This window comes from Hyperolius riggenbachi, chromosome 11 (assembly GCF_040937935.1).
Source record: "Hyperolius riggenbachi isolate aHypRig1 chromosome 11, aHypRig1.pri, whole genome shotgun sequence".
Classification (NCBI taxonomy): domain Eukaryota; kingdom Metazoa; phylum Chordata; class Amphibia; order Anura; family Hyperoliidae; genus Hyperolius; species Hyperolius riggenbachi.
In genome coordinates this window covers 120,797,397-120,824,736 of record NC_090656.1, presented here as the reverse complement: position 1 = coordinate 120,824,736, position 27,340 = coordinate 120,797,397, and the positions used below count along the sequence as shown (strand labels likewise).

The 27,340-nt window shown below is 46.8% G+C and overlaps 1 protein-coding gene across 1 annotated transcript in view; it reads left to right on the top strand.

The window, feature by feature from the left end:
* LOC137537869 (mucin-5AC-like) overlaps positions 1-27,340 on the top strand; it is a 385,525-nt gene that overhangs the window by 160,391 nt on the left and 197,794 nt on the right. The window contains exons 12-16 of the mRNA XM_068259817.1: positions 1,506-1,606; positions 3,923-4,074; positions 9,141-9,279; positions 9,380-9,493; positions 26,441-26,620. Coding sequence (XP_068115918.1) covers positions 1,506-1,606; positions 3,923-4,074; positions 9,141-9,279; positions 9,380-9,493; positions 26,441-26,620 — 686 coding nt within the window. The remainder of the gene's footprint in view (positions 1-1,505; positions 1,607-3,922; positions 4,075-9,140; positions 9,280-9,379; positions 9,494-26,440; positions 26,621-27,340) is intronic.

Genomic DNA, 27,340 nt, shown 5'->3' with positions numbered 1-27,340 from the left:
CCCACAATTACAATTTTGCACAGGGGCCCACTGCTGGCTGTGTCCGCCACTGTATAGACACTATTAGAATATTGATCAAATTGATTCCTTTCTCCGCCATTTTTGCACCTGGTTTTTTGCTCTTTTTAAACAGCATGTTTTATTGCATATGTGTCTTCCTCTATGTTTGGCTCTATAAATGATATAAAAAACATATTTATGCATGTACAGGTTTTTTTGCGATAAGTTTGAATAAGGGCTTTTTTCCTTCTCCGCTCTTGGAGGGCGGTTTTGGTCCAGCCATCTTTTTGCCATTTCCTTTTTAAGCCAGATCTTTGGCCTTTGTAAAACTGCTATGATTAAAGACCAGATAGGTCCGAAACATACAGTATGTGCTATATGTTTTTGGTACTGTGATTAGATACGTTTGGAAATGAATGTTTAACCGTGGAATTTTGCGGTCCGTCTCCATTTTTTCCAGTTTTTAAAAGAGCTTTGAATTTTCTGTATTACCCCTCTCACATAAACTGTTGAAGCTTCTTCTCTTCCTTTATGATCTACCTTCTTTATTTTATTTTAAAGAAGATAATTTAACAAGTAGATAACAAAGAGCTATTTACAAATGAATTATCAAGCAAGGAAACTAAATCTCCGGTGGAGGGGGGAGGAGGAGGGTGGAGGTGGAGGAGGGTGGAGGTGGAGGAGGGGGGAGGAGGAGGGTGGAGGTGGAGGAGGGGGGAGGTGGAGGGGGGGGGAGGAGGAGGGGGGGGGAGGAGGAGGGAAGGGGGAGGAGGTGGAGGGGGGGGGAGGAGGAGGGGGGGAGGATGTGGGGGGAGGAGGAGGGTGGAGGTGGAGGGGGGAGGAGGAGGGTGGAGGGGGGAGGTGGAGGGGGGAGGAGGAGGGTGGAGGGGGGAGGAGGAGGGGGGAGGTGGAGGGGAGAGGAGGAGGGGGGAGGAGGAGGGTTTTAATCTTTGTAATCGGTTTTGGATCCGGATATCTGCAATATCCGCAGATATCCAGATTATGCGTCCAAATATCCGCAGATAGCTATCCGGATTTTTTTAAATATCCGGAATCAGAGTCCGAATCGGATAGTGTAAAAAAGTTCGGATATCCGGGTCACCCGGATATCCGGAATCCGGAATCCGGATGAGCATCCCTGCTAAATATGCTCTGTACACCCAACTTCTGTGAATCATATGGGTCTTGTAATGATGGGATCTCTATTGATGATATCATTTGCTTTGGTGCAATAGTTAATAAGATTTTTTTTTTATATCTGCAACATGCAGATCTACTACAACACTGTATAGTCTATTTGTATTTCTAGCATAACACTGCAAAAGAAAATGGGATTACTACACCACATAGTGTGAGTAAGACTAATTAGGTATTAAAGTAAACCTGCCCCAAATGTTAACATATTATGGTAAAACTTCTAATTATAATAAAATCATTTACATATTAGTACTTTATTTTTTAAATTGTGTAGGTTTATCGTCATCTAGAACTATAATATCTTCCAGATTGTCCTCCACCAATGACCTACTTTGACTGTGATCAAGCTGGTGAAAATGCTAAGGGAGCCCAATGTCCTCAGACATGCGATATATCAAAAGCACAGTGTGTGAGTATTCAGCTTAATAACATTCCATGCTATTTATTTATTTGTGTTTATAAAGCGCCAACATATTACGCTGCGCTGGACATTAGTTTAGGTTACAGACAATATTTAGGGGTGACATACAGCAAAATGACAATACAGGAATACAAGAAAGACCAGATCATGCAGCACAGTATGAGTACAAGGTAATGTTTAGTCACTGGATGGAGCATGGAGATTAGGCAAGTTAGGTTCACTCAGATGCATAGCATGGGTTCACGGTAATGGAGGCGCATGATCAGGTAAGACACATAGCCCAAAGGCTTACAATCTAGAGTGTATCTGGCTGTGTGTGCCCAAAAAGATTAATGCTATGTTTCAAAAAGTACTGTACTGGTAAGCCAAAATGAATAGGCATTTTCCTCTTTATGTGAATAGGGTGGCTTGATAGGAGACCAAACTTTCAGATCTTTCTAATCTTACTAGTCTACCTAAGCCCGTTTGAAATTGGGCTCTAGGTAGAGAAATTACCGCTGCCAGTCAGCACACGTGCGCAGACGGACAGACAAGTAAAGTGGATGACGCAGGGACAGTTAGATTTTATTGTATAGGATATTCCTGAGCAAATCATTCACTGAAAGCAGTTTATTGAAAGTGAACCGAAGGTGGACCTCAAGTACAAAAACACATACTTCTATATGAATAAAGAAGTCCCTAGATCCTGTAGAGGCTTACCACACTGTCCTCTGAATCCCCCATTGTTGCGTGCGCCTGCAGTAAGTCGGAACCGCTCGTCTGTGAGTAGCTCCTTGTTACTTACATAATTTACACTTAGGGAGTGTTAGTTACTTACGGTACTTAATTTACACTTAGAGACACTGAAGCAAAATGTTTTTTTTGATATAATGATTTGTATGTGTAGTACAGCTAAGAAATAAAACATTAGACATACTGTAAGTCTAATTTTGTTTCTAGTACAGGAAGAGTTAAGAAACTCCAGTTATCTATGCAAAAGAGCCATTGAGCTCTACAACTTTCAAAGTCACAGAGAACTCAGTCTTCTGAAGCTTATTATCTGAAGTGTCTGTAAATGTATTTTATTTTTATCTGCAGAGAAGGGTTCAAAAGTTAACTTGCCTGCTCTGTAAAATCATTTAGAATGCTGAGTAGTGTTTAAACTGCAAATAGAATAGAATGATGCAATGTTATAAAAAAATATATATATATTTATATATATATATAACTGAAAATAAAATATGAGAATTTTTTTTGCTACTAATGTTCTAGTAATTATCCGTACTACACAACCAATTAATTACTGTATATCATAATGTTTTTTCCCGCGTCAGTGTCTTTTTCATGTTCACCTTGAGTTTGCTTGAAGTCTTAGTAGATGTTCAGTCACCATTGTCTGGAATGCCCATTGGTGATAGTTCCACTAGCAAAGTTTTGAGAACAGACTCTGTACAGACATGCTGCATGGTAAAAGTTGAGCATTTTGATCTTTTTATGAGGAGATGAGGAGAGATAATGAATGGTAGATTAGTGGTGGATGAGCATGAGTCATGACCAGGGCCGGCCCGCTCATGAGGCGGGGTGAAACGTTTGCCTCAGGCGGCAGACTTCTAGGGGCGGCACCCGCCCGTCCGTGGGTGCGGGGGGGCCGGCCGCCGAGCCGGAGGGGTAGCGGGCAGGTCAGGGGTATTGGGCCTAGCGGTGGGGAGGGCGGTCGGACCCCCCCCCTCCCTCGCCTGGATTCCCCGATCTGCGCTCCCCTCCAGCTGTAATAGGAAGCAGCCGATGCTCAATCGTAAGAGGCACGGGCGGGGAGGACTCACCTTATCCACGTTCCAGCGTGCGCTCTACTGATGTCACTTCCTGCATCGCCGTCCACTTACATTACAGTGGGCGGCGATGCAGGAAGGGGGGGGGGGGGGAACGGTGCGGCGGCAATTTTTTTTATAAATTTGCCCCAGGCGGCAAAAAGTCTAGGGCCGGCCCTGGTCATGACTGAATGAAGGAACAATAGCAGTGGTCTGACATGGCACCAAACCTCACAGTTTGCAGATTAGGAAAGGTACAAGCAAGATTAGGTGATATGTACCTAAAATGGTGCTTGAAAAAAAATCTATTTTACTCTGAGGGGTATGTCTTTTTTTTCATTAATTTACCTAAATGTACATGAAAGGCAAAACTGAGAGTAAAGCTGCACCTCTTTAATGTTAATCTAAGCATTGCGTATCACTAAACAGTGAAAAAAACGACAGTACTTATTTTTAATGTCTTTAGAGATTTCTTCAGCCTTTTGTCTCCACTTTGCTAATACTTGTGCCTTAACAGTATAGCCCATTGTGTGTATCTGGCTGTGTGTGCCCAAAAGGATTATTGCTAAGTGAAAATGGAACATGCATTACAGAAGGCAGATGTCCTTGTGTTCACAATGGTCTGCATTACAGTTCTGGAGAAAATGCCACAATTCGTTGTGAGAATTGGTAAGTATAATTCTCTCTAATATTTATATCAATTTTATTAGTTTCACAGTGCAGTTTTATAAAAAGACAAGTATAAACATATATCTCTAGCAAAAAAAAATAAAAATAAAATCTAGGGTGAATGTGGATCAGCTGGAGCATCCTTCTATTTTTGTACCTGTTTTCAGAAATCTCTCATGAATTTTGAGGTTGTTTTCCCTGTGGCCAGAGAAACCATGACTGGCTAAAGTGTACCTGAAAAAGGTATACAAAAAAATTATACATACCTGGGGCTTCCTCTAGTCCCCTTCAGGCTTGATCGCTCCTTCGCTATCATCCGCTATTTGGCCTGGCAATTTCTTTAGTCGGAGCATACGCAGTCTGGCCACACGCTCTCCCCATCTATCTCCCGTCACTGGGAGCAGTCTGCGCTGTAGTACGGCGGAGAATGCTCCCGGCAACAGGAGCACAATGGGCCGTGCATATGCAGTACGCCCCGACTAGAAGAAATAGCATAGGATAGCGACAACCTGATCGGTAGACGGCGGCCTCATGGGCGCGTCCCATTGAATTTTGCAGCTGGCAGCTGTAGAACACATTGCCGCGTCCTATCAGATTCTGCAGCTAGCCGCTGATCTCATGCCCAATTAGGGGAGGAGAGAAAGCGCGGCTGAGAGGCCAGGGGGGCGGCGATGGAAGCAACACTTCTGCCTCCACTCATGCTGCCCGCCGGAGAGGGAGTGAAGACCAGGACAGGCCACAGACGCCACAGCTGGAGCTGGAGGGATGTTAGTTGTGATGTGCGCCCGCCAGGGCTCCTATACCCTGCCACCTATACTAAAGGCACATATACCTAGCTAAACTATACTGAAGGCACATATACCTAGCTAAACTATACTGAAGGCACATATACCTAGCTAACCTGTACTGAAGGCACATATACCTAGCTAACCTATACTGAAGGCACATATACCTATCTAACCTATACTGAAGGCACATATACCTATCTAACCTATACTGAAGGCACATATACCAATCTAACCTATACTGAAGGCACATATACCTAGCTATCCTATACTGAAGGCACATATACCTATTTAACCTATACTGAAGGCACATATACCAATCTAACCTATACTGAAGGCACATATACCAATCTAACCTATACTGAAGGCACATATACTTAGTTAACCTATACTGAAGGCACATATACCTAGCTAACCTATACTGAAGGCACATATACCTAGCTAATCTATACTGAAGGCACATATACCTAGCTAACCTATACTGAAGTGACCTATACTTAACTACCTTTCCGGGGGGCATTTCCAATGTCAGTAGATCTTCTGGCCTCAACGGCGAGATCGACGGGCGCAATGGAAACAGCGGATGCGTGCAGCGGCAGCTAATTGAAATCTATGCCCTGCCGGCCAGGTAACCACCAACACGTTGTAGATTTCAATTAGCTTAGTCCTAAAGTAGTTAAAGGAGGTCCCCCCAATGCTGTATTATATTATTATAGGCAGTGTGAAGGTGTATATAAATGCGTGGGCATGAGTGTGCTGTGAATATAACCCTATGGGTAAAACATGCCAATAATAGATCAGTATTAGATGTTTGCTGGGAAATCATTGAATTTCAAGCTGGTGGCAGATCTAATTTGCCAATTTTAATCGGTTTTAGCATATGAGGTCTTGGCCTGGCTTACTGGCAAACTTGAGGCATTTGTGGATGTATGTCTATACCTTTTGTGCAATCAAATGTTATATTACCTGTTAGCTTTGTGACTTTTTATTTTATTAATGATTGATGTTCTATCAAGTTAATTGCTGCATCTATAATTTATTAGACTATGTTTGCAAACTGCACTTTATTAGTGGGTTAAAGGCATGGCACACTCTTGCACGTTTTTTTCTATATTACTTTAAAGACTTTGTAGCTTTGTCTTCAAATGTTGAATGTCATTGCAATTTATAAGCATCTCATGATGGTTTGAACAAAACGTTTCCAGGCAGGGGCCATCTTACAGCTTCATGTGCTTTTTTGCTTAAATTGACTCATCCATTTCTGAACACTTTCATATGATAATATATCATTTAATAGTGTTGTTTTTTATTGATTTACATGGTAGTAGCAAACAGGATTGAAGCCCGACGAAGGCTTTATAGCCGGAAGCTTGCTTACTCTTATTCTTTGAAGTTAGCTAATAAATGGTATCATCCTGATACAAAACTTATTGGATTTACATGGGTGTGTCATCTTCTTTTTATGCAGATACTGAATCACAGCTGGGACAGTGATTTTATCTGTTGTCTTTACATCCTTTGGTCCAGGCATTTGAAAAATAAGATGTTAAATAACAATTGATAAACTACCTATTATTGATAAACGTATTTTTTTATGGGATGGTGTAACGATTGTGGAACTTTCCCCGTGATCAGCGCACAATGCGTGCGCTGACACGGCGGAAATCCTCCACAAGCGTATAATTTGCAGGAACCCAGCAAAAGGTGCTACGCACCCGTAGAGGGAAAATTCCTGTCGGCAGATGTCGCTGGGGAGTGCAGAGGAACCAATCCTCTGTACCTCCACAAATGCCAGACAGGAATTGTACGAAACGCAGAATGCAATCACAAGAGAGGCGATTGCGAATGAGAATGAGCAAAGGGACAGGTTGTATGTGTGTGCGCCAATCCAGTCGCCACCCCGCGACCGCACACACACAACAGCAGATATGAAATAGGAACGCGATCGCGAGAGGTGCGATCGCCAGACGAGACACAAGGCAGATCAGGACAGAATACGAGGTTAGCAAAGGCACAGCAAATAATACAATGAGGAGATACGGAAAATAACAAACGCTAGCTAACCGCGAACACCGCACTCATTCGCAACAGTGCACGCGGTTATGCGCGGTCTCCACGTGATAAGCACAATAGAGACAAGCACGCCTAACTAACCATTAACAGACAAACATGAAACAGAGGACGCGAGCGCTTGCTTAACGGTTACCTCACCGAGCCTCCAGCAAGCGTAGCAGACAGACACACGAAAACAGGGACAAGCGAGAGATAGGATCCATAGCACTAGCGAAAAGTGGCTAGCGCGATCCAAGTACAGAGTAGCAGAACAGAAGGATCCCCAGCGCTAGCGAAAAGTAGCTAGCGCGATCCCAGGAGACAGAACAGAAGAGATAGCTGGTAGCAACCGCTGCACCAGCTATACTCCAAGAACAGAGATCAGAACCATTTCCTGTCGACCACCATAGGGACAGGACAATGGCAACAGACAAGACAAGACAGAACAGGCAATACAGATAATACAATCCTAACTGCACTAGGGAAATCTGCCTAGCGCAGATTCAGGAATTACTCTAAGCTGATGTTCAAACAGAGAGCAAGGCTGACACCCCACCAGGAGTGTTACATAGGACGAAATCCTTATGAACAGCCAAGCATTGTGGGAAAGACATAGTACTTATAGTACACGCCTCCAATGAATGTGGCCAGGCAATTTGCATGACAACGTATGCAAATTCCTCTGCAAGCACAAGCTGCAAAACTGACAGAAGCTCTTCTTTCCAGAGTCCTGCAGCATGCAAACCTACACAATGGTCAAAAGGCTGGCTGCCTACACAGGCAGCTGAGCCAAATCATCACAGATGGGAATAGTTTGTCTAAGGCTTCTTTTACACCTGATCCACTGCGTTGGGCATCCATTTGCATTGGTACGCATTAGTGTGCGTTTTTTTCCTGAAATGTAATAGAAAACCTATTTGTTACAATCCCCACTTGCTGGCATCTGCAAGAAAGAGTACAGTACTCTATTTTTTTGCGGATGCCAGCATGTGGGGATAGGTTTTCTATTACATTTCAAGAAAAAACGAGCACTAACGGGTACCAACGCACACTAACACAAACGCATGCCCAACGCAGCGGATCAGGTGTAAAAGGAGCCTAAGTGTTCCTCCTAAGTACTGCCGTAAAATGTTTCCCTTCCTATCTCTTACATTCATGTTATAAAAGTATTGTCAAAAACTACCTTTCATCCACTGATGACATTGGAGCAGCCCATTAGTGTAGGTTCACTACATCTATGAGCCCTGTGTGTCTATTTTAGCCAGTCAAGATATAAACCAGCCTACTGCAGCTGCTAATTTACTTTCTCTGAATAAGTGGTCCAGATAAGATGCTGGGCTCCCAGGGATGGCTGAAGTGTTTGAGAAAGTTGTGAAGTTTATGCAGAGAAAGGTTATGTACCCCTAATCTGTTTAGTAAACTTTCTCTTATAGTTGTTTCTGAAATCTGACACCAAGACAGGATTCATGCTAAACATCTTTCACTGAACAATACTCTGTACTTATCTAAGAGATGCATAGACCAGCACTTGCTGTAGTGTTACATTAAAGGGAACCTAAACTGAGAAGGATATGGATTTTTCCTTTTAGAATAATAATGGTTGCCTGACCCTACTGCTAATCCTGTGTCTCTAATACTTTTAGCCCCAGACCCTCAACAAGCATGCAGATCAGATGTTGTGACTGAAGTCAGACTGGATTAGCGGCAGGCTTGTTTCAGGTGTGTGATTCAGCCACTACTGCACCTAAAGAGATCAGTAGGACTGCCAGGCAACTGGTATTGTTTAAAAGGGAACATCCATATCCCTCTCAGTTTAGGTTCCCTTTAAACATAAAACACAGACTTACCTCTGCTAGTGGATCCCTCCAGTGCACCTCAAACGTATACACAATAACACAGAGATTTTAGCTCTGATTTTAAACATGACAAGTTACGAAATGCTTACACAGCTACTAAATAATATTTGGCCATTGCTTGTACATTGAAGTTTTATAACACTTGGTTATTGATAGTTGTCCTTTAACCAAGGAGTTTAAAGCATACATGATAAATGTCTTCAGTTGTGTTGCTGATGCTGTAATACAAACACCATACCAACATTACACCAAACCATCAGTAGAATAAAAACCAACTAGTCTAAAAACTGCTTAGTGAATTGCGGCTGATGTATTTTTTATTTGCATTCATGTTTCTCAGATTAATTCTAATAAATATATGCTATTATTTTAGTGTATGCCGAAATAGGGTTTGGGTTTGTGACAGCAAACCGGAAAAAGCAATCTGTTCATTATATGGAGAAGGACATTATATTACATTTGATAATAAACATTTTACAGCCAATGGAAACTGTGAATATACTTTGGTGCAGGTATTGTATACGTTTTTCTATTTTAACAATCAAAGATCAAGCATTTATTACTTTTGTGAATATGCTCCCACTACATGTGTTGTCTTATACATTCTTGTAGGACTATTGTGATGCCAATGATCTGGAGAAAGGAACCTTTAAAATTATCACTGAGAATATTCCATGTGGGACAACAGGAACGTCATGCTCTGTGGCAATTGTAGCATATCTAGGGGCAAGTAATTATTAATAATATTATTGTCTATAGTATTATCAAAATGAAATAAATTGTGGTGTTATCCATCTGCTGACAATTGTCCTATAATGTCTGTATTTATTAACACTGCTTCTCCTCATTTATCTAAAAAATGTATGGACTTCCCTCCAATGCTCAATTCCTATTCCAGGTACCTAAATATTTTTAGTAAGATGTTTATGAAAAAAAGACACTCATTTTTCACTCACGTGAATCCAGAAGTATAAAAAGAATTTATAAGAAATTAGCCAACATTGTGCTCTCCACTTGAACAATATCCTCTCATATGTTTCCTGACATGCAGACTCTTTCTAAAAGGGTGCAGAAAGCTTTCTCCATTCTTACAAAGCTCTTTGTCCATATAAAGGGCAAGGGGCTCCTCCCCATCTTGTATGAGAGGGTGGGAGTATCTACTGGGAAGGGCTGGGGCTTAAATCTCCCTGGCGGTATGATTATTTCTGGATTGTATGGTCTTTTCTGAACATTCAGACCCTACAACCAGGAACAAATCATGCTGCCATAAAGCCAGCAGCTGTCCCTGCACTTATTATAGCAACAAAAGTGAGAATTGGCTCTTGGGTGCATGGAAACGTACAAAATATGAATTTTATTCAAGTCATAAACATACAAAAAAGAGGCAAATTAAGGAATTATGGGTTCTGAGTTTTGATTTTGTTGCCATGCACTGGATACCTTAAAGGGACACTTAAGTCAAACAAAAAAAAATGAGTTTTACTCACCTAGGGCTTCCAATAGCCCCCTGCAGCTGTCCGGTGCCCTTGCCGTCTCCCTCTGATCCTCCTGGCCCCGCCGGCAGCCACTTCCTGTTTCTGTGACAGGAGCTGACAGGCTGGGGACGCGAGTGATTCTTTGTGTTCCTGGCCACAATAGCGCCATCTATGCTACTATAGCATATATCATATACCATATAGCAGCATAGAGGGTGCTAATGTGTCTGGGAACGCAAAGAATCACTCGCGTCCCCAGCCTGTCAGCTCCTGTCACCAAAACAGGAAGTGGCTGCTGGTGGGGCCAGGAGGATCGGAGGGAGATGGCGAGGGCACCGGACAGCTGCAGGGGGCTATTGGAAGCTCTAGGTGAGTAAAACTCATTTTTTTTGTTTGACTTAAGTGTCCCTTTAAACATTGCCTGTGATAAACATTGATGACAGTGTCCTACCACACTGAGGAATACTATTTGGCAGAGCCAGATTTACCATAAGGCACTGTAGGCACATGCCTACAGGCACTGGATGATGAAAAGGCGGCTCACTCCCCTCCCCTAGTGACTCCCTCCCTTCTTCCCCGTGCAGAGTCCTAAGCAAAGCGTAAATTAGAGGTTACTCACGCAGCTCTCAGTATTCCATTGATGAGATCTCCCTTTACTTGGGAGCACCAATAGCTACTTAATTCTGAGGGTACCTCTGGCAACCTAATACTAAGGGGCAGCTGTAGCTACCTATGGAGAGGTGACAACTGGGCCAGCCAAGCACACTTGTGGTGCGTTTCAGTGGGTGTTTGTAGGTTAATGGAGGATGAAGTCTAGTGTGCCAGGAGATCTGTGCCTATAGGCTCCTGTGATGTAAATCTGGGCCTGCTATTTGGATCTGCGATTGGGATCTATATCTACTTGGAGCTGGTGTACGCTGTGCTGTGCTTACATCAATCATACTAGGGCTTGTTTTATGTTAATCATTTGTACCTTTTTTCCTTTTTCACTCTTTTTTGAAATGTATTTCTATATCTTCTCATATGTAACTTTCTTAACTCATTTGTATACCTTACCTCATTTCCATCTGTAAAATGTTATCTTCTTCTCTTAGCTATTTCTTTTACCCTTCTTATATTCTTTTAAAACTGTATTGAAGAGCTGCACATCCCTTCCACATTACTGCACCACTGCAGTTGCTGTACCACTGCCGCTCGCTCCTGTGTAAAGGATTGCGGAATGGCCGCCGCATGCTCTGACGGCGTGGCGGCCGTTTCCGCGTCCAGTCCGGCGGTTTACGCGTGGCGACATGTGTCTGACCTGGTGCAGCCTTCCTGTGCACATAGGCTGAGGAATACACGTGCGCGCGCGGCAAGACAGAAGCTTTATGGGAAGCAGAGAGGGATCAGCTGACTCCCTTGGTCAGCTGATCCAAGTTTGTATGCGGATTGGCTGGAAGGGACTGGGTGGCGCTGGGCAGCGCTGCACTATATAACCACTCGTCCCTCAGTCTCACATCGTCTGCCGTTGCAAATGCTTACGTGTTAGCACACAGACCTCAGTCAGATCCAACAGTGTGTTTGAACCAGGAAGGACCTGGGAATCCACACTGAGCTAGAATACTTTCTCCTGCTTATGTTATGTTATGCTTTAGACCAGTTCCAGGGTGTTGTGACTACGGACCTCACACCCAAGACTAGGATACTGTGTCAGTGCTATGTTATGCTTTAGACCAGTTCCAGGGTGTTGTGACTACGGACCTCACACCCAAGACTAGGATACTGTGTCAGTTCTATGTTATGCTTTAGACCAGTTCCAGGGTGTTGTGACTACGGACCTCACACCCAAGACTAGGATACTGTGTCAGTTCTATGTTATGCTTTAGACCAGTTCCAGGGTGTTGTGACTACGGACCTCACACCCAAGACTAGGATACTGTGTCAGTTCTATGTTATGCTTTAGACCAGTTCCAGGGTGTTGTGACTACGGACCTCACACCCAAGACTAGGATACTGTGTCAGTTCTATGTTATGCTTTAGACCAGTTCCAGGGTGTTGTGACTACGGACCTCACACCCAAGACTAGGATACTGTGTCAGTTCTATGTTATGCTTTAGACCAGTTCCAGGGTGTTGTGACTACGGACCTCACACCCAAGACTAGGATACTGTGTCAGTTCTATGTTATGCTTTAGACCAGTTCCAGGGTGTTGTGACTACAGACCTCACACCCAAGACTAGGATACTGTGTCAGTTCTATGTTATACCTTAGCCCGGTTCCAGGGCATAGAGAATAGGCCCTCACACCTAGTTAGGGCAAGCCTGTTTATATTAGCAGCAGGGCTTCCTGCAACCAAGCCTAGGCCCCTCTCCTAGGGAGCCTTTGGCCTAGGGATTCACCCACAGTCTGAGGTGAAATCCCTTCTTCTTCATACCTCCAGTTCCTCTGGCGGGAGTTACACTGTACACTCACATCTCAGGTGTCCAGAGGTTAGACATACCTGGAATATTAGTGATTCTGCAGATCATTCATAATCTGGTTTATATCTGCATTACTGGTGAATCTGCAGATCACCAATAATCAGATTCTCTCTGCGTGTTGACACCAATCTTTACAGAACGGCAGACCAAAACAATATGGACACACTTGACAGTCGTCTGCTTGCACTCACCACCTCGGTGGAGAATTGCATCAGCGTGCTGGATAGTCATCAGACCCAGATCAATGCCGTGTCTGGGTCTATACAAGCCCTTCAGACGACTGTTAATGCAGTGCGATCCCCTCTTGTTACAGACTTACGCATGCCTGTGCCCGAGAAATTTTCTGGTCATAGATCTGACTTTCGAAACTTTAAAAATCGAGTGTTATCTTACTTTGAGTTGAGACCTAATACTTCCAGTACTGCCGCACAGAGAATTATCTTTATTAAAACACTGTTGACTGGGGATTCCCAGACCTGGGCATATGGCTTTCAACCAGGGGATGGGGCCCTGACCTCTGTGGAGGAATTTTTCAAAGCTATGGCTATAATTTACGATGATCCAGACTTTGCCTCGACCGCTGAGCGGAAGCTCAAGATGTTGCGGCAAGGTAAGGATTCAGGAGAGACTTATGCAGCTGAGTTCAGGAAGTGGGCGGTATCCGCTAGATAGGGCTCATTTGCATTGTTGGATTGTTTCTTGTCAGGATTATCAGATGCAGTATCTAATCTGATGTTGGGATATCCTGAGCCAAAAACAATTGATGAAGCCATTTCTCTAGCGATCAGAGTGGACCGTCGCCTACGGTATCAGAGACAAAGTCGGGGCAGGAGTAGTGTGAGATATGTTTCCTATGCTTCCTCGCCACCTACCTACACCACCTCCACCTGAACCCATGCAGATTGGACGTTCAAAATTGTCCCGGGTCGAGCAGACTCGTAGAAAAACTGAACAACTCTGCTTGTACTGTGCAGAGGAGGGTCATAAAGCACAGAACTGTCCCAAAAAGTCGGGAAACTCTGTCGCCTAGGAGTGGTCAGAGGTAACACCCTAGGCGCACAGAGTTTACCTCTCAAAGACGATCGACTGCTCCTTCCATGCACTATTTCATGGGAGGACCAGACAGTTTCTACTGAGGCCTTTCTCGACTCTGGCTCGGCCGCCAATTTTATTGACTATGATTTTGCTAAAAAACTGGGAGTTCCTATTGTCCCTTTGAATCATAAAGTGTTAGTTACTGCGGTGGATGACTCTCCTCTGCAGAGTAAATACCCTCTGTCTCAGACTCCGGAGTTGGGGGTCACCATAGGGGTTTTACATAGAGAGTCTGCAGTTTTTTATGTTACGAATGGCAACTTCCACCATCATCCTTGGTCTGCCATGGTTGCGACTTCACGCCCCTCAGATTGATTGGGCCTCTGGTCAGCTAACGAGCTGGTCTACCCGCTGTTATCATCATTGTTTGGCGAAGGTAACCATGGGTAACACCAGAATTCAGGTGGAAGGATTGCCAGAGCAGTATAACGATTTTGCTGATGTCTTTTGTCCTAAGTCAGCAGACAGACTACCCCCTCACGGTCCCTTTGATTGTCCGATTGAATTAAGATGTTGTTGTATGCCTCCTAGGGGTCACCTCTATAACTTGTCTGGGCCAGAGAAGTTGGCAATGCAGGAGTACATCAAAGAAAATTTAGCTAAGGGTTTTATCCGCCCCTCCCGGTCACCTGCGGGCGCTGGGTTCTTTTTTGTTAAAAAAAAGATGGAGGCCTCCGTCCCTGCATAGACTATCAGGGTCTAAATAAGATCACTGTGAAAAATCGTTACCCACTACCTCTGATTGACGATTTATTCTCTCAGATCACCAACGCTAAAATTTTTTTCGAAATTGGACTTAAGGGGTGCATACAACCTGGTGCGTATCAGGGACGGTGACGAGTGGAAGACGGCCTTTAATACACCCGATGGGCATTACGAGTACTTAGTGATGCCCTTCGGGTTGTGCAACGCCCCGGCCGTTTTCCAGGAGCTGATTAACGAGGTTTTCAGACCAATTTGGGGTAAATTTGCATTGGTATATCTTGATGATATACTAGTCTTTTCAGCCACTCTTGCCGAACATCGGAGACATGTCAAGTATGCAGGGATGCCCGGATGTGCCTCATCCACGAATTCGGCAATCCGCGTGGTTGCAAAAAAAAATCCGCATTCGGCCCCGCCGCATGCGGATTTTCGTCCGCGTCCACGCAACCACGCGGAATTTCTGCCGTGAATGGCGTAATCACGCGTGGATTCCCGCCCGTAAGCGGGTTTTCTTTTAACGTTAATAACAAAGCCCCCATACATGCTACAATCCCCCAAATTGCATGGATTATCGAGGTGATAAGGGGCAACATAACTTCAACATAAAAAATTCCATTTTTTTTTATTTTTTTTAATGGCTTTTAAAGACAAATCACCACTGTAAATGGGGCTATTAATTGGTAATACGTGGTTTTAAAAAGGGATATACGCGTTAAGCAATCAAAGAGGTGAAGGCGAGTTCCAATGGCACTTGGCGGCGAAGGTACCGCTGGAGTAGGATGAGTGGCTGACGCCAAAAAGGTCCCAGAGAGTTTTTTTTGTTTTGTTTTTTTTTTGCAGCAATTAGCAATGACATTGCAGCAGAGTTGTCAGTGGACACGGGCAGTGTGAACGCAGAGTGCAGTGGTGGTAGCGACTGAGTCAGGAGAAGGACTATGCGGGCGGTCAGTTCAGCAGCACAGAAGGACCACGGCAACATACTGGTAGTAGTAGTAGCAGCACAGCGTCATAGTGCTGGCCAAAAAATTAAATGCACCCGGTGACCCGGGCAGTGTGAACGCAGACAGAGTACATTGGTGGAAGCGAGTGAGTCAGGAGGAGGAGGACAATGCGGGCGGTCAATTCAGCAGCACAGAAGGACCATGGCAACATACTGGTGGTAGTAGTAGCAGCACAGCGTCATAGTGCTGGCCAAAAAATTAAATGCACCCAGTGACCCGGGCAGTGTGAACGCAGACAGAGTACATTGGTGGAAGCGATTGAGTCAGGAGGAGGAGGACAATGCGGGCGGTCAGTTCAGCAGCACAGAACAGAAGGACCATGGCAACATACTGGTGGTAGTAGTAGTAGCACAGTGTCATAGTGCTGGCCAAAAAATTAAATGCACCCAGTGACCCGGGCAGTGTGAACGCAGAGTGCAGCAGCTGGAAGCGACTGAGTCAGGAGGAGGAGGACAATGCGGGCGGTCAGTTCAGCAGCAGCAGCACAGAAGGACCATGCCAACATACTGGTGGTAGTAGTAGTAGCACAGTGTCATAGTGCTGGCCAAAAAATTAAATGCACCCAGTGACCCGGGCAGTGTGAACGCAGAGTGCAGCAGCGGGAAGCGACTGAGTCAGGAGGAGGAGGACAATGCGGGCGGTCAGTTCAGCAGCAGCAGCACAGAAGGACCATGCCAACATACTGGTGGTAGTAGTAGTAGTAGCACAGTGTCATAGTGCTGGCCAAAAAATTAAATGCACTCGGTGACCCGGGCAGTGATAACGCAGACAGAGTGCATTGGTGGTACCGTGGTAGCGACTGAGTCAGGAGGAGGAGGAGGACAAAGCGGGCGTTCAGTTCAGCAGCAGCAGCAGCACAGAAGGACCATGGCAACCTACTGGTGGTAGTGGTAGCAGCACAGCGTCATAGTGCTGGCCAAAAAATTAAATGCACCCGGTGACCCGGGCAGTGTGAACGCAGACAGAGTACATTGGTGGAAGCGACTGAGTCAGGAGGAGGAGGACAATGCGGGCGGTCAGTTCAGCAGCACAGAAGGACCATGGCAACATACTGGTGGTAGTAGTAGTAGCACAGCGTCATAGTGCTGGCCAAAAAATTAAATGCACCCAGTGACCCGGGCAGTGTGAACGCAGAGTGTAGTAGCGACTGAGTCAGGAGGACAAAGCGGGCGGTCAGTTCAGCAGCTCAGAAGGAGGACCATGGCAACTTACTGGTAGTAGTACCATAACACCAAAAAATTAACCAAGGTAGGCACTAGGCAGGTAGTAACTGTCTTTATAAAGGCAGGCATAGTTAACAACAGCACATGCAGCAGCCACTTCATGTCCCCCTGTGTCCGACAATAGGGGCCAGGAACTCACCTTCCACCCAAGCCTGGTTGATTTTCAGGAAGGTGAGTTTGTCCACAGAGGCGTGGGAGAGCCGAGAGCGCTTCTCTGTGACCACGCCACCGGCCGCACTAAAGCATCTCTCTGAGAGGACACTGGAAGGAGGGCAGGATAGGAGTTCCAGGGCGTACTGTGAAAGCTCGCTCCAGATGTCCAGTCTCTTGACCCAGTACTCCAAGGGGTCCACGGGGCTGTCGGTGTCATTGAGCCCGCTGGATGACCCCATTTAGTCAGACACCATGGTGGTCAGTCGTTGCTTGTGCTGGTTGGTGGTGGATGCTGTGGCGGGCACCTCTGTTCTGGGCTGCTGCACTGCATTCAGGCTCTTGCTTAGGCTCTTCAGGTCTCCAGGGCGCCAGTTGCTGCTGCTGCTGCTGCTGGTGCTGGTGGTTGTTGTTGTGCTGCTTGTGGCAATGGCAGGCACCTCTTGCTGGCTTGGCAGAGCAGTTACAGTGGGGGTGGTAGGCTGGGGGAATGCTTCCAGTAGTCTGCGCACAAGGGCCTCCTTCAACTCCCTTGTGCGTTGCTCGGTGGTGGATGGCGTCATTAAGTCTCCCAGCTTCCCCTTCAGACGGGGATCAAGCATCAAGGTAATCCAGATGTCCTCCCTTGAACGCATCTGGATCACCCGGGGGTCCCTGCGAAGGCAGCGCAACATGTGCACAGCCATGGGAAACAAGTGGGCCCTGCCAGCAAGATCTTCCTCGTCCTCGCCATTGTCCCATAACGCATGCCTGTCCTCTTCCTGTGCCATGCCGTTGTCCTCCTCAAACCGCCATCCACGTACAACGCCTGCTGCACTCTGCTCCTCCTCCTCCTCCTCATTCAGGTTAGGGACCTCCAACTCTTCCACTACCTGCTGTGAGCCCTCCTCTGAGCTGGACTGTGCTGCCATCTGCTCCTGTTCTTCCAACTGCCTCAGGGCTTCATCCCCACGCTCAACTAAATTGTCCATTGCCTGCACCAGTAGACAAACCAAGGGCACCCACTGGCACACAGAGGCCCGCTCCTCACTGACCATCTTGGTTGCCTCCAGGAAGGGACTCAGCACCAGGCATACTTGCTGCATCAGTGTCCACTGAGTGGCAGTAATCATGAGGACTTGCTGGTTGCTGGGGACACTTGGGTCTAGCATGTAGGCCCTAAGAGCCAGCCTGTGCTGACACAGCCGCTCCAACATGGCCAGAGTCGAATTCCAGCGAACTGGCATGTCGATGATCATCCGGTGTTGTGGCCTTCCATACTGCTGCTGTAAGGTGGACAAGAGTGCAGAGGCAGTGGCTGACAGGCGGAAAAAGCGTACCACCGCCCGGGCATCCTGCAGCAGCTCGCTCATCCCTTGGTAGGTGCGCAAGATGCGCTGCACCACAAGATTGAGCACGTGGGCCAAGCAGGGGATGTGCTGGAGGTTTCCCTGCTGCACTGCTGCCACCAGGTTGGCCCCGTTATCGGCTGCCACATACCCCACTTCCAGGCCTCTGGGGGTCAGCCACCTCCGCTCCTGCTTCCTGAGGGCGGCCAGGATGTTGGTGGCCGTAAGCCTCTCCTTCCCCAGGGTCACCAATTTTAAAAGGGCTTGGCAGTGCCGAGGATTGGCGCTGCTGCTGCCGAGGCGGGCTTGCTTTCCGGGTGCAGAGGGAGTGTCGTGACAGGACCCTTCTGCATCCCCCCTGATCCCGCGTGGTGGCACCACTAGCTGGGCTGATGCGCTCTGGTCCTCCCTCCCTCCCTTCCATCAGTGTCACCCAGTGGGCCGTAAAGGACAGGTAGCGACCTGTCCCAAATCTGCTACTCCACGAGTCCATGGTCACGTGGACCCGCTTGCCCACAGAGTAATCCAGGGAACGGGCCACGTTTTCCACCGCAAACTTGTGGAGTGCTGGGATTGCGCTCCTGCTGAAATAGTGGCGACTGAGGACTTGCCACTCGGGGATGCCAAATTGGAGCAGCGTCCGCATGGCGCTCCCCTCCTGCACCAGGGAGTAGGGAAGCAGCTGTGATGCCATGGCCCGGGCCAGCAAGCCATTTAGTTTGCGGATCTGCCTGTGGCTTGGAGGCAGAGGCTTGGTCAGACCCTGAAAGGTGTCGCTCAGCAGGGTCTGACGACGCTGGGATGGAGGGGAGACAGAGGAGAGAGACGACCACTGGCTGCCAGCCTCAATGTCTGTGTCCTGAGTAGCCGAGGTGGAAGAGCGCTTGCGTGCTACTGCTGCTGCTGTGGGGGATTCACGACCCTGAGGGAGGGATGATGCTGCTGCGCTGGTGGGCCTTCTGCTCTCAGGAACCCCTGCCAGCAGTGCCTGCTTCCTCTTAAACTCCGCATACTCGCGGCAGTGGCGGCTTCTCAGGTGGCCCTGGAGGGATGAGGTACCCATCTTGCTCAGACTTTTCCCACGGCTCAATCTTTTGCTGCATAACCTGCACACCGCATACCTTTTGTCATCAGTACATTCATCAAAGCAATCCCACACTGGTGACTTTAATTTACTGCGGCCCCCACTAGCAGAGGGTGCAGCGGAACAATGTGTGGTAGTAGTTGCCGGGGGTTGCATGGTGGTGGTGCCGGCTGAAGCAGTGTCCTGTCTACTTCCTCCACGCCCACTGCTGCCGATGCCCCTGCCTGACATATGGCGATATCCTTGCCTAGGCCGAGGTGACTCGTCATCCTGCTCTGACCATTCTTCCCCGGACTCAGCAGGCTGCGCATAGTTAGGGTCCACAACGTCGTCATCATCAGCAGCATCATCATAATCCAGCTCTTCCTCTGACTCCCCCGCCTCCTCTTCTGTCCCTACATCCCCAGACACAGACCCCTCTTCTTCATCACCAGAACTCAACAACGCTTGTGATTGTGGCCCGATCTCAATCTAAACCACCACACGGGGACCAGAAACTTTAAAATATTTGGACAATGGCGTCCGCTGACTCGGCCCGGGCTTTGCTGCCCCCCCTTTCTGCTGCATCACGACCACGTACAGCTGGGCGTCCTCTCCCTGGACGTGGAGCAGTCCCAGAAGTGGCTGAGGCAATTGAACTCCCTTTCCTCTCACCCCGCGAAACCCTGCCAGACATGTTGCTAGTAATGAATCACTGGATGCAGTGGGCACAGTACAAGGTCACTGAAGGATGCACCAGGCACAGTACAACGGCACTGAAGGATGCAGTGGGCACAGTACAAGGTCACTGAAGGATGCAGTGGGCACAGCAGTGGGCACTGGATATACAACTAGGTCACTGAAGGATGCAGTGGGCACAGTACAAGGTCACTGAAGGATGCAGTGGGCACAGCAGTGGGCACTGGATATACAACTAGGTCACTGAAGGATGCAGTGGGCACAGTACAAGGTCACTGAAGGATGCAGTGGGCACAGCAGTGGGCACTGGATATACAACTAGGTCACTGAAGGATGCAGTGGGCACAGTACAAGGTCACTGAAGGATGCAGTGGGCACAGCAGTGGGCACTGGATATACAACTAGGTCACTGAAGGATGCAGTGGGCACAGTACAAGGTCACTGAAGGATGCAGTGGGCACTGGATATACAACTAGGTCACTGAAGGATGCAGTGGGCACAGTACAAGGTCACTGAAGGATGCAGTGGGCACAGCAGTGGGCACTGGATATACAACTAGGTCACTGAAGGATGCAGTGGGCACACAAGGATGTCACACTGTGTAATGAGATGCTTATATGCCAGCGAGCGAGCAGTGGGCACTGGGCACGGCACAAGGTCACTGACAGAATGAATGAACAGCGCTGGCAGAGAGTGGCGGCGCCGGCGGTGTGACTGGCTGCCTGCAAATAGTACAAGTGTATAACTGTCACTGGAATATACAAGTGAACACTGCAGCTGCACTAACCTGCCTGCCTGCACTACACACAGATAATCCCCACTCCCACTACACTGACTACACTGCAGCACTGAACCTGCCTGCACTACACACAGTTAAATAATCACTAGACTCCCACACTCCCACTACACTACACTGACTACAACTAACTACAGCAATCACTCACTGACTAGCTAACTGTGTACAGTATAAGAGCAGTGTTGGCAAAAAAAAACGCTTTGTTTTTAACACAATAAATGCACTTGCTCAAACAACAATGGCCTGGAGATAATCCTCTCAGCACCACAGTCTAGCAAGGACAGAGCTTTTCCATCATGGCCGCCGCTTTATATTCAGCAGGGGAGGGTATAGCTCCCCTCCTGTGATTGGTTGCTAGGGCCTGGCTGGGGCACTCTGATTGGCCTGCAATGTGTCACTTCCGCATAGTTTGACGCATTTCCGCTAACCACGACTTCAGCGCCGGGTTTCACGAGCGTGAATGCGGATTTCTGTCCGCATTCACGCGAAGCCGAAGCAGATTTTCATGGTTGAAAATCTATTTACGGCTTAGCGTGTCCCAGGCGGAATGCGTCAAAATGGTTGTGAATCCACGCGTAAGCGTGATCACGACCTGGCGGTGAGCACCACTGCAAGTATGTGCTGGAAAGACTAAGACCGAATCAATTATATGCCAAACTGGAAAAGTGCATTTTTGATGTGACCTCTGTTGCGTTTCTGGGGTATGTAATATCTACCTTGGGCCTCTCTATGGACCCTGGGAAAGTCTCTGCGGTATTGGGCTGGCCACAGCCTGTAGGTCTGAAGGCCCTCCAGAGATTTCTGGGTTTTGCAAATTACTACAGGAGATTTATTAAAGGGTACTCTACGGTGGTTGCAACCCTTACCAGTCTTACTAGGAAAGGGGCTGATACTCACCACTGGTCCGAGGAAGCTCTTACGGCTTTTGATACCCTAAAGAAACTGTTCTGTTCTGCTCCTATTCTGAGACACGTCGATGTCACCTTCCCGTTCATAGTAGAGGTTGATGCCTCTGAAGTGGGGGTGGGGGCTGTGCTGTCTCAGCGTTCTGGTTTGCAGAGTAAGCTTCATCCTTGCGCCTACTTCTCCCGTAGGTTTTCCCCAGCGGAGAAAAACTACGGTATAGGTAACCGAGAACTCCTGGCCATCAAGTTAGCCTTTGAGGAATGGCGACATTGGTTAGAGGGAGCAGAACATGTTATTACGGTTTACACAGATCATAAAAACTTGGAGTACATAGAGAACGCTAAGAGACTCAGTCCCCGACAGGCCCGGTGGTCACTGTTCTTTTCCAGATTCACTTTTGAAATTACGTATACTCCTGGTAGTAAAAACGTTAAGGCTGATGCCTTGTCCAGGTGTTTTGAGCCCGAGACGGCACAGCCCTCGGCACCCGAGACTATTCTGCCTCGGAAGGTAGTGTTGGCAGCCACAGAGACCTGGAGGGATTGGACTGCCACCCTGGCCCCATATCAGCAGGATGTCCCAGAAGGAAAGCCCGAGGGTGTGTTGTTTGTGCCCCTGCCCTTCCGCTTACAGCTCTTACAGTTGTTTCACTCCCATAAGAATGCTGGTCATCCAGGGGCCGCCAGGACACAGGATCTCCTTGCCAGGTGTGCGTGGTGGCCATCGTTGGCCACAGACTCTAAGGAGTTTGTGAGAGAGTGTGCTGTGTGTGCTAGGAGCAAACCTTCCCGACAGGCTCCGGTGGGAACTTTGCAGCCCTTGCCGGTTCCAAATGAACCGTGGACTCATCTGTCCATGAATTTCGTGGGTGAACTCCCCAGATCTGAAGGCATGACTGTCATCTGGGTGGTGGTAGACAGATTCAGCAAGATGGCCCATTTTGTCCCTCTGAAGGGACTCCCCTCCGCCCAAGAGCTGGCTAACCTCTTCATCCAGCACATTTTCCGGCTGCATGACATTCCGGAGAATGTGGTGTCAGACAGGGGAGTGCAATTCGTTTCTAAAATCTGGAGGGCATTTTGTCATTCTATGGGCATGGATCTTTCATTTTCATCAGGCTACCACCCGCAGACGAATGGCCAGACTGAGAGGGTCAATCAAACCATGGAACAGTTTCTCAGATGCTATGTGGCTGATGCACAAACCGACTGGGTAAAATTTTTACCTTTCGCTGAGTTTGCGCACAATAACCTGAAAAGTTCTTCCTCTGGGTTTTCCCCTTTTCAGGTAGTGTCAGGGAGGTCCCCTAAGTTTGCTCCTTTGCCAGTGGCATCTACTCCTTTCCCAGCATTGGAGGATTGGCAGCTGGCGTTGAAACAAATTTGGGCGCTGGTGAAAACAAATTTGGTGAAGGCTTTCAAATCTCAGAAAAAGCAGGCCGACAAGAGACGCGCTGCTGAATGGGACTTTTCACCAGGAGATTTGGTCTGGGTGTCTACGCGACATCTGGCATTGAAACAAATGTCACCCAAGTTGGGGCCCAGATTTATTGGGCCGTTTCCAGTCACCAAGAGAATTAATGCTGTCACCTATGTCGTTGATCATCCTACCAGTATGCGTGGTGTAAGATCATTCCACGTGTCATTGCTCAAGCCGGCAGTGCAGGTAGATTCCACTCCCCCCCCCCCCTCCCGTATTAATTGATGATCAACCCGAGTATGAGGTTGAGAAGATTCTGGACTCCCGGCTGGTGCAAAATTCTGTGCAATATTTGGTACACTGGAAAGGTTATGGTGTGGAGGATAGAACTTGGGTACCAGAGAGCCGCATGCACGCAGATGAATTGAGGAAAGAGTTCCATGACTTACATCCTGGGAAGCCTGGTGGGAAGTGTCCGGAGTCCACTCCTCGGGGGGGGGTACTCTAAAGGATTGCGGAATGGCCGCCGCATGCTCTGACGGCGTGGCGGCTGTTTCCGCGCCCAGTCCGGCGGTTTACGCGCAGCGACATGTGTCTGACCTGGTGCAGCCTTCCTGTGCACATAGGCTGAGGAATGCACGGTGAGACAGAAGCTGTATGGGAAGCAGAGAGGGATCAGCTGACTCCCTTGGTCAGCTGATCCAAGTTTGTATGCGGATTGGCTGGAAGGGACTGGGCAGCGCTGCACTATATAACCACTCGTCCCTCAGTCTCATATCGTCTGCCGTTGCAAATGCTTACGTGTTAGCACACAGACCTCAGTCAGATCCAGGAAGGAAGGGAAGGAAGGACCTGGGAATCCACACTGAGCTAGAATACTTTCTCATGCTTATGTTATGTTATGCTTTAGACCAGTTCCAGGGTGTTGTGACTACGGACCTCACACCCAAGACTAGGATACTGTGTCAGTTCTATGTTATGCTTTAGACCAGTTCCAGGGTGTTGTGACTACGGACCTCACACCCAAGACTAGGATACTGTGTCAGTTCTATGTTATGCTTTAGACCAGTTCCAGGGTGTTGTGACTACGGACCGGACCTCACACCCAAGACTAGGATACTGTGTCAGTTCTATGTTATGCTTTAGACCAGTTCCAGGGTGTTGTGACTACGGACCTCACACCCAAGACTAGGATACTATGTCAGTTCTATGTTATGCTTTAGACCAGTTCCAGGGTGTTGTGACTACGGACCGGACCTCACACCCAAGACTAGGATACTGTGTCAGTTCTATGTTATGCTTTAGACCAGTTCCAGGGTGTTGTGACTACGGACCTCACACCCAAGACTAGGATATTGTGTCAGTTCTATGTTATGCTTTAGACCAGTTCCAGGGTGTTGTGACTACGGACCTCCCACCCAAGACTAGGATACTGTGTCATTTCTATATTATACCTTAGCCCGGTTCCAGGGCATAGAGAATAGGCCCTCACACCTAGTTAGGGCAAGCCTGTTTATATTAGCAGCAGGGCTTCCTGCAACCAAGCCTAGGCCCCTCTCCTAGGGAGCCTTTGGCCTAGGGATTCACCCACAGTGTGAGGTGAAATCCCTTCTTCTTCATACCTCCAGTTCCTCTGGCGGTTCTCTCTCAAAGTGCTACTGTTACACTGTACACTCACATTTCAGGTGTCCAGAGGTTAGACATACCTGGATTATTAGTGATTCTGCAGATCATTCATAATCTGGTGTATATCTGCATTACTGGTGAATCTGCAGATCACCAATAATCAGATTCTCTCTGCGTGTTGACACCAATCGTTACACCCTGCAATACAAACAGGGAACCCCAACAAATACATCTTCAAATCCTCTATTGGAGATTCCCATTGGGCCATTGATTTGGCCAATGAGAATCTTTGCTTTGAAGGACTCTCATTGGTCAGATCAAAGTACAAATGGGAATAAAAAAAATGCTGTTTGACAATGATTGCTCTTGCTATACTAAAAGAATTAAAAACCTCAACAAATAGTGTTTGTTTGGGGGGGTATAGGGTTTGGAGTGAACATTTTAGAAAAAAGAAGTGGAAAAGTGTAATGCTCATCAATTTTGGTGTTAAACATTACCTTACTGCTAGAGTTCTTTCACACGACTGGGCAAGCTAACATTCACCTGGTAGTAGTCAAAATGAGTCATGGAAACTGTTAATTACATTCGCTATTTACAGGTAGATGGGTACATACAGATATTACACCTTTGAGTCAGTAAAACCAGTTTATCCAAAATAAGTCATGAATCCTCACAAAGGCATAATAAAATTGAAAAAGTGAGGACATTTCTTACTGTATCCATATAATAAAATTATTCTATCAACATTCTCTTTTGGGAAATGTAAGCAACCCTACATATTTTCCCTCAAGAAGAGCACACTTTTAAGGTTCTCCTGGAAGGTATCAACTTTGTCTACAAGAATTTGACTATGCAGTATTTCCCATATCAATTATCAGAAATACCCCAACGTTCTGACATGCAGAGTTTTTAACCTCATGAAATGCTTTGAACTCTTTTGTGTGACTTTAAAGTGTGCCATTTATTCATAAGCGATCTATGAATACATTTTGTTCAAGGAGATTTTCTTTCTAACTAAAAGGATATCTGAGGTGAAAGAAATAAAGAGAAGTGTTACATGGTAAAGAACGGTACAGGAGAGCAGCCAGAGAGGTGCCTCTGAACACTCTGCGCATGCGCACGCTAAACTAGGTCCGGGTAGAAGGTCGCCAACTTCCTGTAGTTGCAACCTATACCAGACTGGATTACAGGCAAAGGAGGATCGAAGTAGGGAATAAATGCCACCGTTATGGTCTGGAGACCTTCAGGGTGTTATGTATCCAATTTGTTTAATCTCAGTTATGCTTGAAGTCTTAACTTAGTGACATTTCTCTGAAACCTTTCCAGATCCACAATGTAATTTTTGTGAAAAGATATCCAAAAAACGAACTGCATATTTAAGGGTTGGTCATAATAATGAAGATAAAAAGGTCCAATTATGCCAATATTTTGCATATCTTGGGATTGTAAAGTCCTATTTTGGTATTTTAAAATGCTACTGTCATGTTCCATGACCACTTCTGGACTCTGAGAATATGTGTGATCTAAAATTTAAAGCAAAACAGTTTCTCACATGAGTGCCTTAACACAAAACACTCAGTGTGTTTGTCATACAAATACTTTTCATGTTTTTACTTAGAAATCTTTCATAGTTATCGTGTACATAATACGTTATCCCTGCTTTGGCAAAAAGAAAACAAAACAAAACAAAAACTGTTAATACTGTTCTATATCTTTTTTTGTGTTTAGGTCCATAAACTTATTCTTTCAGACGGAAGCATAGAAGTCATGCAGACATCAAGTCATGTGGAAATACCATTCATAACTCGAAAAATGGGTTTATATCTTGTCATTGAGACTAAAATTGGACTTCTGATAGTATGGGACAGACGGACAAGTATTTCCGTCCATTTAAGCATAAGCTATAAGGTACATATTTAATACTAATACATGTTGAAGTGAATATTTTACCTAACTGTTAATATGCTCAATGAACAATGCTGTGCTAACCTGATGGTGCTCTGCTGTTACTCTTCTGTGTAATAAAGAAGATAGGTTGACTGCTACAAACCCCCTGAAATGTCGCTGATGCAGGGCAATTCTTCCACAAGCCGGTATAAGAAGAATAGGTAACAATTCCCACAGCACACTGTGTCAAGATAAAATCCATTTTTTTATTGGTACATCCAAAAGACAGGCTTGGCAGGTGATGCGTTTCAGACACACAGGTCCAAAATCATAGCTATGAGCTGTGTGTCATAAACGTGTCAGCTGCGGGGTGTGGCTATCCATGGTGGTGAACGGACGCGGATAGACGTGCTCCCGCACCAGACACATTAAAGCAATGGATCAGAGTTGAGACATCAGCACCGAAAGTCCCTCGGCTGAGGGATATGACATCTAAGAGGAGGAAAGGAGCCAAAAGAGGTGAAAAGACAGCCCCAGACACGCAGCGGATCAGCCGTTACTTCAGAGAGAGAAAGGCAGTCCCAGATATGCTATCTAAGATGCCGCCGGAACAAAACACACAACACGAGGCGAGAGAGAGGAATTAGCAGGAATCTGCCTCTTCACAGCAGATACAAGCTCGCACACGGAGCCGGAGTAGCCGCAAACAGCTCTACCGCACTGATTCGGAGGAGAAAGGCT